At 35.5% G+C, this 12,593-nt stretch overlaps 1 protein-coding gene and 1 long non-coding RNA gene across 3 annotated transcripts in view; one reads left to right on the top strand and one right to left on the bottom strand.

Moving 5' to 3' along the window:
- LOC131573304 (uncharacterized) overlaps positions 1-12,593 on the bottom strand; it is a 71,619-nt gene that overhangs the window by 35,617 nt on the left and 23,409 nt on the right. The window lies entirely within an intron of this gene.
- Positions 11,848-12,593, top strand: part of LOC131573303 (insulin-like growth factor I) — a 46,968-nt gene continuing 46,222 nt past the window's right edge. The window contains exon 1 of one of the 2 annotated variants that reach the window (XM_058827118.1): positions 11,848-12,156. In XM_058827118.1, the coding sequence (XP_058683101.1) occupies positions 12,094-12,156 (63 nt within the window). In that variant the 5' untranslated portion in view covers positions 11,848-12,093. The remainder of the gene's footprint in view (positions 12,157-12,593) is intronic. The other variant, XM_058827119.1, reaches the window with a different exon arrangement.

The raw sequence follows: 12,593 nt of genomic DNA, 5'->3' as shown, positions 1-12,593 counted from the left end.
AATATGGGTAGCCTTTTTATATAGATTCTGTCTGTACTGGCAAAAATAATTTTATGCCTTTTGGGGAAGAGTGTTTGTATTTAACAATTGAGAGAAAAAAGGCCTGTCTCTCAGATTTTACTATATTTTACAACTCTTTTTCCATGTAAGGCTAATAAAATCATCTTAAATTGTAAAACAGAAGTGAAACTGTGAAACAGAAGTGACTTTTACACTTGGCCAAAGAGAAAATGGCTTTGCTGTTTGCAAAGAGACTATTACTTTGGCCTAGTGCCCAATATATGTTGATACAGATGGTATATTTCCCTTACCTTGCAAGAGCTGTATCCACCAAGGTCAAGGTCTTCCCTGTATTTGTATAAACAGTGATAATCCATACTCTCCCCACAGGCTTTTTGAAGAGCTCTATAGTCCTAAGAGATCCTTATAGCACTCTCCTCACTGCCAGTCCACCTGCTTCAGAGACAAAGCCTCTGTGCTTTGACTAAATTGGAGGAAGTCTCAGCAGATACGTGGCACCTGTTCTGTGTAGCTAAATTCCTTGTAGTCACCTCACTGGGCAGAAGCAGGGATACTGAAAAAGCAGGCCCAGAATGACTAGTGCCAGGGCAGAACAATACTGCTTTCCTTCTGGGCAGCAGGGTCAGCTCCCTCCTTGGAGCCTCCTGCTTCCTTCCTCTCTCCTCTTCAATTCCATGACCAGGAACACACAGTCACAGAAGGGCCAATGGCAATGCTGAAGGGCAGCAATGAGAAGGCTCATTTGTGAAAAGCAGCGTGATGGATCACAGAGGGTTTATGGTACAGAACAAAGAAAGGAGGAAGTATCCCTACAAGAGGTGACTGTATGCCAAGGCCATCCTGTGAACAGGAATGGCACAGCTGAATGTGGTCACCTCATGTGGTCACACATTCAGTGTGGCCTTGTGAATGCCCTCTGCCTGAGATATCTTTATTGGGGGAATCCTCTGGATCAATGCAGAGAACTACACAACTGTAGAAATCTAGAACCCATAATGAACTTCCTTCCTTTCTTTGTCCTAGTGCAGGAGAGTTTCTGGGCGATCAAACTTACCCCTATTTTATGCAGGAATGAAATTCCTAGAAGAACGTATTTCTTGCAGTCTGCTGTAATGACTATAGGTATTTTACAGCTACTACTGCAGCACAGACTTACATGCATAACATCTCCCCATCTTCAAAATTCCAGATTCTTTCCTGAAGATACATTCCTTAAGATGAATATTTATTTAACATTAGTAACAAGCCTGGACATGTCTATTGTAAGTCTAGTAAAATGTACCCTTCTTATTGATGAGACATAGAATGTCAAGTTTATCTTGGATAACCCTTTGAAATGTAAGCAACTAATAAATAAATGCTTCTTTTTTTGTTAATATAGGTCACCTAATATTACAGTTTATCAAATGTCAGTCATTGGTATGCTTGAATCTGTGTGTGGTTTGCTTTCTTTTTTCTCTTTTGATACTTCTGGTATTAGCTCAATTTCAGAGTTCCTACAAATTTACTGTAAAAGATCTGTTTGACAATGAGAGAAGAAGTTGCCAGCCATGCCAATTATAGCGATTTTGTGGTGTGGGACTTTAGGCCACTGGGAACTAAAGATCCATGCCAGAAAAAAAAAAAAAAACAAAAACCTTTTCTAGGCATTTATGTTTCTTTCACAATTGTATTCACATATCCAATTCAAGCTATGGCTCAGTAGTATGTTATCTAAAGTAGGAGATTAGATTCACATTAGGACTTTTTTGACTGCTTGATATTAAGCAGGGATATAGAAGAAATTGATTTTATTTTGCCTAGAAAAGTAACATCTGGAACAAATAGAGTCTTTAACTGATTATCATTAACACAATTGTGTTGTGCTCTCAAAAAGCTATTAAAAAGTGTTAACATGGTTACATCATGAACTTCAGCTGGTTCTTATAACACACAATCAACTCATGCCAGACGTGTACACATATGCATATTTAAAATACAGTATTGTAAGACAAGATTCTGAGAACATTTTCATTAATATTAGGATTACTTACAAGTTCAAGCAGTTGTTTTGAGGACAGAGTTCATTACCCATATAACACTGAGCAGTATTTAAGCTCACATGTAAACATGTTAATAGTTGCAGTAAGGAAGCCAGCAACCACTTTAAATGAAGAGGAAATATTTTTTTTTTCTTTTTGTCAAACCGTTCTGTCTCACCTGTTATTCAAAAAATGCCTTTTAAAAAGAGGCACACATGACAAAAAAATCAAATACAGACTTCATCAGACTTAATTATGTTAAAATATGACCCTGTATAAAGTCCAAGTGGAACATGACAGCTCTTTTTTTTCACTATGCACAGCTTGATGTATCAGTGCAAGACAGGAAGGAAAATAAAAAACAGCCATCTTCAATTACAAGGATGATATGGTGGGCCTAATACCTGTCATTAACACCTGCTTTTGGCATAAGTGTATGCCTTCACACCTTTAAGAAGAATAAAATTTTTGGTTAAGCCATTTGTTTTTAGGAGACAAACCTCTTTGAGAGAACTTCCCAGCTATATCATGAGAACACCCTGATTAATTTGTCACGTACAGTAGCGAGATAGCCAAAGGCCATGTGCTTGCTGAACTATGAAAGCATTCCATGTGTTTGGAATGAAGACTGCTCTTCATTCTCAGCTCACCTGACAGCCTAGAAAACCCAGTAGTGGTTACCAAATATAAGTAATTAGTACAAAATGCATCTGGATCACGTTGGATTTTCTGATGTGCAAGGTCATGAAATGGTTGCCTCCGGGAAAACTGAGACACATAAAAATTATAGGAGGCTGTTTCTCAGGCAATATTTAGTCAGTGAGTTTCCTGTGACTACATCAGGACAGTGAAACAGAAGGATTTCTGAGGTCCCCAGCTGAGATGTGCATTTTGAGCCTCGAGTCAAGACCTGAGCATATTGTGAGACCTTCTCTGCTGTGATTTTCTAAAAGGGCTGGTGCCTGGGTTGTCTGGCCAGTGAAGTGTAGGCACAGCCCCCAAACCCAACATTGCTGGTAAGTATGGCACTGAACAAAATACAGGATGTTTTTCCAGTCTCTTGATACTACATGCCACGTGTACCCACAGACAAGCAATAATAATTTTACTAAATAGGAATGAGATACCCTTTTTGTGGCAAGAGGAGTAAACTGTAAAGAAAAAGAGTGAGTTCCATACTCAAAGCCCAAGAAATTATATGCTTGCTATTCAGAAGGATGTTTGTGCAAGCCTGACAAGCGGTCTTGGAGATGCCAAATATGTGCTCCCTCAGGTAGCCTTGAGTCCATACTTTTTCTCCTATTATCCAGCTACAGAGTAGCTCCCCAAAAAACATTCAATTTTCATTCAGGAAAGAAGCTGAAGGCACAGTGGAGGCTGATGAAAGGGTTCAGGTGCAACTGTATCTTATTCTTATCATATCCTACACTTGACTTTTCAACCATAAAATCCCATTACTTAGTTTAGAGTGAAAGGGATGTCATTTTTACACAGTAGCAGTGTTACAGATTCTTATGATGGAAAAAATACTGGCAAAATAGACAAATGTTTTTCCAGTAGTGAAGTGAGCAGTAAGTTTACATGTATTGCAATATGACTAGAATCATATATAGCTGCCACAACAAAAAGTAGACAGAAAAGCACCTAGAATATTCTTTATTTCCCTGTAAATAATGGTTCTGGAATAAGAGCAGAAGAAAATTATAAAAAAATATCAGTAAATATTAGAATAAAAGAAACAAACTTAATGCACTTATCAGAATAATCATCTGTAAAGAGTATCAAAGATATTTCTAGAATTTTAATAAAACAACTGATTCCAAGCCAATATGTTCCAGTCTTGCTAGAGTCCACGGTTCAATTATTGGTACTGAATTTCAGGGCTTCTTATACTAGATAAAAATATTAAAAGCATACATGACACAAAGCTTCAAACAAAACTCAGTGTGCCTGTTAAAATTTGCTGGAGTTTTGACAGGTTAATTCTGTACCTGCAGTCTTTATGCCAGCTCACATAACAATTGCCTTCACCCCTATAATGTGATGAAGAATGAAATACCATGTCTTCTTCTGCAACCAGCACAAAACCACATCAACGCTGGATTCTGCTCTGCTTTATTAGCTGAAATGTGATCTTGTGTTCACAGCTGATCTGGCTTAGACTTGTGATTCTGAATGACCTCGTCCCATGCAGATCCACTACAGTGACTATAGCCACATAAAAAAAGGTCTGTTAAAATATGAATCATTCACCAAAAGGCAGAGAAGTATTAAAAAAAATCCCAAATAAATGCAAGAATTGCAAAATACAGGTAGATACTGTGCTTGCATGTACATTTTCTTTTATGTCCAAAGGAAAAAGAATGGAAATAGAAATTTATAAAGAATGAGAAGCCTTCAAAATCAAATACTAAGTGAAGATTTTTGCTCCACTGATAAAATCTGCTACACAGCCTGCTAGGCTTTTCAAATCTCAGAGTGTTTTGAAACATTGATGATGCGTGATGATCTCAAAACTGCATCGGTATTCAGTCCTTTACCATAATGCTGATGCTTTTGCCCATTAAAAAAAAAGTTTTCAAAAAGTAACATTTTTTTTTAAAGAAGCAATAATAATCTTTAATGTAGCAAATATCCTATGTAACAAAAAAAAAAAAAAAAAAACAAGAAAAATAAAGATTTAGGAAACTGAAACATGAGACTTGTAATATAGACATAGAAACAGGAGAGTCCTGTTTAAACAGATAACACAGAATTTGAAGTAAATGTACTCTCTTTTTCTTAATCTTTTGTGTGAAAAGCTAAAATTCCAAACAATGAAAGAAAATAGCACAAGATTTTTTCTCTTCATCATTTAAACTTCTAGACCATGATACTCCTCACAGGACTTGCCCTTCTTTAACAAAGTTATAATATGTTTTCTTTCTTCTTTCTTTTTTCATACCATACTCATGATTTTTTACTTTGTTTGGGTTTTTTAAAATCTAAAATCCTACATAACACTGAAGGAAAAGAGGTTGAACTATCACAGAAAGCATGCATAGGATCAAAAATGATCTTACCAATCTTAAAGTGTGGTTATCACCTATTAGCACCAAAAGAAGTCCAGTTAGCACTGCAGGTGATTATTAGCAGTGAAAAGCACCCCAGGCAGTAACCTTACCAGAAAGGGGGGTTTTTTTCTGCACAGGGGCATGGTTCAACTCATAGGCAGGTTCAGAGACTGGAAAAAAAGTATTGCTCATGAGTCTGTTTCTAGAATCAGGACCATATTCTATAAACCAGTCATGTGTCCATATTTAGATAAAGGATTAGTTAATAAATCCTTCCCTTACATCCTAAGTAATACATAAGTTAGGCACTGGTGTCTGCCACTTCATGGGATGCAGTTCCCTTTCCAGTTACATTTCACTATCTTTAGACATGTCAATCCTCTCTTACCCAAGTTTAAATAACAGCCTTGCTTTTATAACCAGCATAGTAATGAAGCATAAACTTTTACCATATTTTATCATACTGATTGTACTTGTATCATACAACAATCATTCCAGAAAAACTTTTGTGAAGTAGGTCTTTGACAAGAACACTTGTGAATGGTGTAAGAGGAAAAAAAATAGGAATATAAGTAAAAGGAAGCATCTGTTGGGAATTCTTCCAGCTGTGCTTAACACATTTGGAAGATGACAGAGACATAATATGTGCAAGGCTAACACAGTAGCTTGTCACTTCCTATAAACAGACAGAGGTGTTCTTTCAGCCATGATAACGTTTTCCAAAAAATACATAATATGGCTTGCTCTGCTTCCCTTCTGTGATTCTCAAAGAACCTAAAGTAGCTATTATTCCTATCTCACAGACTGGAAAACATGGAACTGGCTGGAGAAATTACTCCAGTGGCTCAAGTCATTCAAAGGTAGAAATTCTAATAAGAGCCAAGTTCAGTGTAATCATATTTAAGATATGTTGGAGGTCAAAGTTGCATTTTTGTTTGTTTTAATTCATTTATACATACAGGATGCCCTGAAACCCAAAACCAAAGGTTTGGAAATCAGTCTCAATGGCCTAAGTTGCCATCACCTTTCAGAAAACCCAATACCACAGGCAAAGACAAAATAACATCAAAGTAAAGCAGATAAAAATAAAGGGTGTAAAATACATCAAGGCTACTAAGCAGATATTGCTCAGAACCATAAAATCCATGCATGGGTTAAGATCATTCTGCTACAGTTCAACATGCTTCATATTTTAAGATGAAAATAGGGAAAGGAAATCAGAATTGGTCATTTGATCAGACAATTCTGTTACAGAGCAACACCATGAATCAGAGTCAATATCGCTTTTATTTGGAGCAACTTTGCCATTCTGTGGGTTCTTTTTAGTACTTAAATTATTCAGCAGTTTCTTGATGAAAGCACAGTTGACCAAAATCTAAGAATCAGAATTATGATGTAGTTTATGGGTTTGGTTATAATTAGTTTATAATGAAGTAGTTTATGGGTTTGGGTTAATTTTTTTCCATTAGCTTTTAATGTTTTGTTCGAAATTAACCTCTGTATCAATAAGCCAAACTAGAGGTGGCTGATTTATCCGTAATTTCTATTTGAAGAAAATATACAGAAAAATATCACTGACAGACTCGGTATTTGACCATGCAGAACATATTGGCTTCAGTCCACAAAAAACTGAATAAATTTAATGGGATAAGCCCCTCCTGAGTAGTAAATCATGAGAGTGAACAGAAATGAACCCAGAAGAAATAGTCCTTAAACATACAATAAGAACCAGATTAATTGTAAATTAAATAAATTTAAAATGGTCAAAGCAGATGTTCTTTTTTGTTTAAAGACATCTTATTTCCTCTCCAAATAGAGTTTGCTTTTAAGTAAAATAAGGAGTAGTTTCTGAAGTGTCTAACTCATGCAAGTACTCTTCAGGCAAGATAAAATAGATAGGCAATTTTGCCACTTTCTTAACGCTGTTCGCGTTGTATGGATATACACAACCTGCTCATAGTAAAATTTACAGTATTCAGTTCTTTTGACAGTTTTTCCTAAGTCAGCAAATAAAATTAAAAAGAAAAAAAGATCACACATAGGCATTGGTATTCATGTGTCTAACTTACAGAAAAAGCAAAATACCATTAAACATATGTGCTAGACCCTATTTCATAAAAATCCAGGGGCACAGATTTAGCCTTGATGCTAATGATGACTCAGGAAAAAACTTAATATGTCTCTATGTTTCATCTAAATGTGGAAGAAACAGTCTAGGAAATTAAGGGAGTATCTAAGGTTATTAATTTTTCTTTCTGTGACAGAGGCATTTAAATGTCTCATAGAAATCACCCTCCATACACATATGTTAACAGTTGCCCATCCCAATTCCCACATTTTACCTTCTTTCTGTGCTTGCAAGGATACAGCTTATGCAGTCATATCTCCTACATCTCTTTCTTTCATAATTCTTACTTTTTGCTGCTTTTAGGAATAAGAAAGTAAGCAACTTTTTTGAGCAAAGATGACCTATTCAGGACTTAATATTGGGAAAGTGAGAGCAAGACTGCAAACAGCTAAAACTGGGAATTTCCAGTTTAATGGAAAATGCTGGTATTTTTATTATTTTGAATCAGGACACACTATTTCAAAATTTCCCACAAAGCAGAAATTAAAAAAAAAAACAACCAAAAACTAAAAAAATGCTTTCAAAAATGTTGAAACACATTTTGTTTGAGCTTTTTAGTTCTATTTATTTAATAATAATTTTAATATTTTGTATTTTTGTTTTACAGTCATAGCTATAGCTCATCTCATGCCACTTAATTAATGTGTAACTTCATAATATATTATAATTTTTAAAAATTTAATTGTTAAATTGTGAATAATTATACCCAATAGTTGATGTATATTTCATTTGAGTAGGGAAACAAGATCAATATTTGGCTTTGTATTACTCTCAGCATATTTGTGTCAAAAACCAAGGAAAACCCCATGTTAATATAGATATTCAAAACAGTAGCTACTTTAATTTGTGCTATACATTAAATTTTTGAAGTAATTTTATCTTATTTATCAGAGTATTTTCACCATATACCATCACAGTTGTTACTACCATCAGTTTTTTCTACCACTGCTACCTATAAACTGTAATTCTGGACTTTCTCACTCGTTCAACCTGCTCTTGAAACACTCATATTTTTCTTGATCAGCAAATACAAAGGATTTCAATTTCTGTGATTCTCTCTCAAACCTAATCATGAAGCTTGCACTCTCCTTGTTTTGCCCAAATGAGAAACTGTTTTCTCATGGCACTGCCCTCTCCTTGGTGTCTCTTCAATACTGACAAAGTAAGGACAGCTCAGACTGCATGCCTTCATCCTTCCCATCAAATTTGTTATTCATGTATTAATAATTTATTTACTTGCATTTCATCTAGTGATGATGCTGCTTAGGTCACCATTACAAAAGGTGTTTGAGGCTTTTTATTAAAAAAAAGTTCTTTAGCTCAAATCAACTAGCAAAACGATTTTTTTTCTTGACTTCCCAATTATTAATTTGATGAAAGAAATGTTCCATCTTATACTTGACTAACCACTAACTTCAACACAGAATTCCATATTGATAAAATGCTCCCCTTCATCTCTTCCTCTAAAGAAAAACTTGTCTCTGCTATTTTATATAAATAAGAACAGCCTTTTGCCACTGTGCTCATTGCCTTCTTCCATCCTCTCCTAAACCATGCTCTCTGCCCCATCACCCTCTGAGTGATATCTGTTATAGTGGTGATGTCTATTACAGTGCTTCTATCTCCTCGAGTGGTTCTATCTTGGCTTTCTTTCGGAAAACTTAGTGTAAAATAATAAAATAAAAAACAGTGTAAAAACCCAAACAACTGCTACAAATTGCTTTTTGTTTGAGTGAGCTAACAGAGAAAAATCCAAGACAAAGGCACACCGGTTCAGGTGTTTTCAGGCACTGTGGCAATGTTTCTACCCTTTAGGAAAGGATTTAAGTAGGGACAATATATTAATTAGGATAATTGCATATATTTCTATTTGCTATCTTCTATAAAACAAAGTTGTCCCTGGAAAAGCTGGCACACGAGTTCTATAGCATTAGAGCATGTTGGTGAAACCACTGGAGTAATAAAGTACAAAAGACGAGGATCAGGACACCTAAATTCCTAAATACCTGATTCCATCTCTCACATATTTCATATATCTTTGTGGCCACTATGAAGCCACAGGTTACACTTAAGAAGCCAAACAATGATATATATGCTATTGCATTCTAAAATAGAACAGCTACACACATTCCAATTATTAAACTTTTCTGGTCCTTACAACTTGTGTAAATACTTTGAAAACTCTCATAAACTCTGTAGTTTACAGGTGCATTTTATTTAAAGGAATGTATACAACTGCATAAGTGTGCACTCATACAGTATTTTAAGTGGTTTTAAAAGTTATTATATTGAACAAGGGAGAAATGAACCAATCTCCAATAGTTAACTGACTGCTATACTGACTAGAATATTATCACCAGCATAGAAGCTATATTTTAGGAAAGTAGTGATCCCCAGATCAGTATGACCTAAGGGATTTTTAATTTTCTGTTAAAAAAAAATGGAATAACCTCTTAGTGAAGAAAAGTACTGCACTAAGTCTAAAAATCTCTAATGGAAAACTTTCTTGAATCTCTTCTGTTTTCTTGCCTTTTCATAGTACTACTTTAAAACAAGAACCAAAAGAAAGAAGTGCAACAGAACCTTAGGCTGGTCAGGTGCATTGAGGAAGGGCATTGAGAATGGCCTTGTGGGAAGAACCAGAATTACCAGTTGTTTGGAGACACTGTGATTCTCTGATTACCCTGACAGCCCAAAACTGAATCTTCCACTGCATGCTGCTCTCATGACCAAGAGAGACTGGTGACACTGAGGAGAAAGCAAGCAGTGAGGAGTAAGAAGGGCGTTTGAAGCCCAGGCAGCAGGGAGGTTGTGAAGGAGTGTATCCCTTCTCTTATTTAGGAATAAAAAGGCAGAAGTGTGTGCACCTATCTGTAGTACTGGAAAAGCAAAATATTATCAGAGCTTTCTAATTTGTCTTCCCACATTCTTCTCTAAGGCTAGTGGAATAAGTGATACACGCCCTACGAGTTGCAGCAGGCTTCATCAAAGTATGTGCAGAATGGTGCCACCACTCAGTGACCTCTGAAATGGAGAGGGGAGAATAAAATAGACCAGAACATTAAAATACAGCACCTGTAATTATCACAATACTTGAAACACTAGTTTTATCTGAATTAAGCAAACTTACCTCAAAGCCCTCTGTGCTTCTGCCATTATGGTACATTAGAAGAAATCCCTTCCAAAGATTAATCAGCTTAGCTAACCAAACACTGTTTAAAACAGTACAGAGCAGAGTATTAGCCATTCACAGAGGATACAAATAAGTAAATGTGTCCTTTCTGCCTGGCAAGCACTCTATAGTTCAAGGTGGATCTGAAAATTGAGAGCAGATCTGGGCCAACATGATCTCAATTGTTATTTTCAATAATAAAGTACAGCTAGCACCTCAGCATGCAACCCTCACTTAGTGGAAGCGGACAGGGACAAAATGCAATGTTCTGAAACAGCTTTTATGGAAATCATGCACTGCTTGTGACATGTTTGGTCTCTGGAGCTGCAGCCTTGTTTAATCCTCTACTTTTAAATGCCATCTTCCAAACCCAAAGGGTAACAAGTATAAACTGAGTCTATAAAACAACATCACAACTTTATTCTCAATAGCTAAGTATTGAAATGCAAGCATACATTATAAATAGAAAAACAGCTGGCTTGGAGCACATTGCAAGCCACTAACACAGTTGAGGGATTTGAATGACATCATAACCCGTGAGAGCATGTTGCTGGCCAGCTGGTGTTATTTATAATATACTCATAATTGAGGAAAAATAAAAAGGCAGAAGTTAGGTATTGCAGAACTAATAAAGTTGAATTCTCTCGTTCCCAGTGTCATTTAAATTGTTATCAAGAGAAATTTGAAGATTAGTACTAAAAAAGGGGGAGGGGGGGCTATCACTTTATAATTACAACAACAGATTTAAGATAAATGTCATGGAAGTCCCCCAAACCAGGCTACTTGTGTTACTATATTCATAGTACTGTAAGTTCTAGGAAATTACATGATTTCTCCTGTGTGATTGCTGAAAGATCACAAAGCTATTTTTCCCTATTTACAAGTAGTTCTCAACAATTCTGTTATGTTTAGAGAATTACAAACTGCTATCTTAGGGTTAATCACAGAGAGAGTTGGAGGTTTTAATTGGTACTCAGCATTTAGGCGTGCCAAGTTTAATAACGTAAAGACACATTAAGGGAAAAGTAGATAACTGTCTGCCTTTCTGTACTAAATAAATAAAATACCTATGCTGCTATGCATAAATAAAATATATATATATATGTGTGTGTGTGTATATATATAAATTATGCATATATACAAACATGGCCCATATGTATTTAAGTTTTTATATATTTGAAACGCAGACACACACACATAAATATAAATGCACACGCAGCTACCTGAAAGTTAACCAGAATACATTTTCTTATTTTTCATGGCAGCACAAGCTCTTTTTGTCTGCTAACCCCTCAGTCACTAATTCAGATTCTTTTAAAGGGAAAAAAATATGCTTCTGTGCTCTAGTTTTAAAATGCAAAGGTATGATGTTATTTGTCACCATGCCCAAAAAAGTCCTTACTCGGTAACTTTGCCAGAAGAGGGAGAGAGAGAGAGGCAAATGCTCCCCCAGCTGTTTCCTGTCTACAGTGTCTGTGTAATGTAGATAAATGTGAGGATTTTCTCTAAATCCCTCTTCTGTTTGCTAAATCTCACTGTCACTGCTAAAATCAGAGCAGATAGAGCCTGCGCAATGGAATAAAGTCCTCAATATTGAAATGTGACATTGCTCTCAACATCTCACATCTCTCTGGATTTCTTTTTTCTCATCATTACTGCTAACAAATTCATTTCCAGACTTTGCACTTTCAAGAAGCAATGGAAAAAATCAACAGTCTTTCAACACAATTAGTTAAGTGCTGCTTGTGTGATTTCTTGAAGGTAAATCTTTATTACTATTTCAAATAATTTTTTAGTTTTATTTTGCTGTGTATTGTCTGCTGCTGGCTTGAGGAGTATTGTGCACTTTTCAATAACATTATTTTAGAACTGAGAATTATTTATAAATTGCTGAACATGCAATTTCATGTGATCTGGAAAATGGCTGTATGTAATAGTTGCAATTACATAGATAACTGTAAGGGTAAACTATTGCAAATACATGTCTTAAATTTCACTTCTATTCAGAGAACTTTCTAATATTTCAGTTATGTCATTATTAAAAGGTCCACTTACATCATTGTCTGTACTGTTAATGAATGCTTCTGAAAACAAGAACTTTTAGCTATTTTCTGCAGGTGCAGGATTTTATAGGCAAAAAGGTATTATTCACATGTTAAGTTTCTGCAGTTTTATTATACACAATTACAGAGAAAATG

The sequence above is a fragment of the Poecile atricapillus genome, chromosome Z (genome assembly GCF_030490865.1).
Source record: "Poecile atricapillus isolate bPoeAtr1 chromosome Z, bPoeAtr1.hap1, whole genome shotgun sequence".
Taxonomy (NCBI): domain Eukaryota; kingdom Metazoa; phylum Chordata; class Aves; order Passeriformes; family Paridae; genus Poecile; species Poecile atricapillus.
The sequence above is the reverse complement of the archived record's forward strand: the minus strand, read 5'-3'. Positions and strand labels throughout refer to the sequence as shown.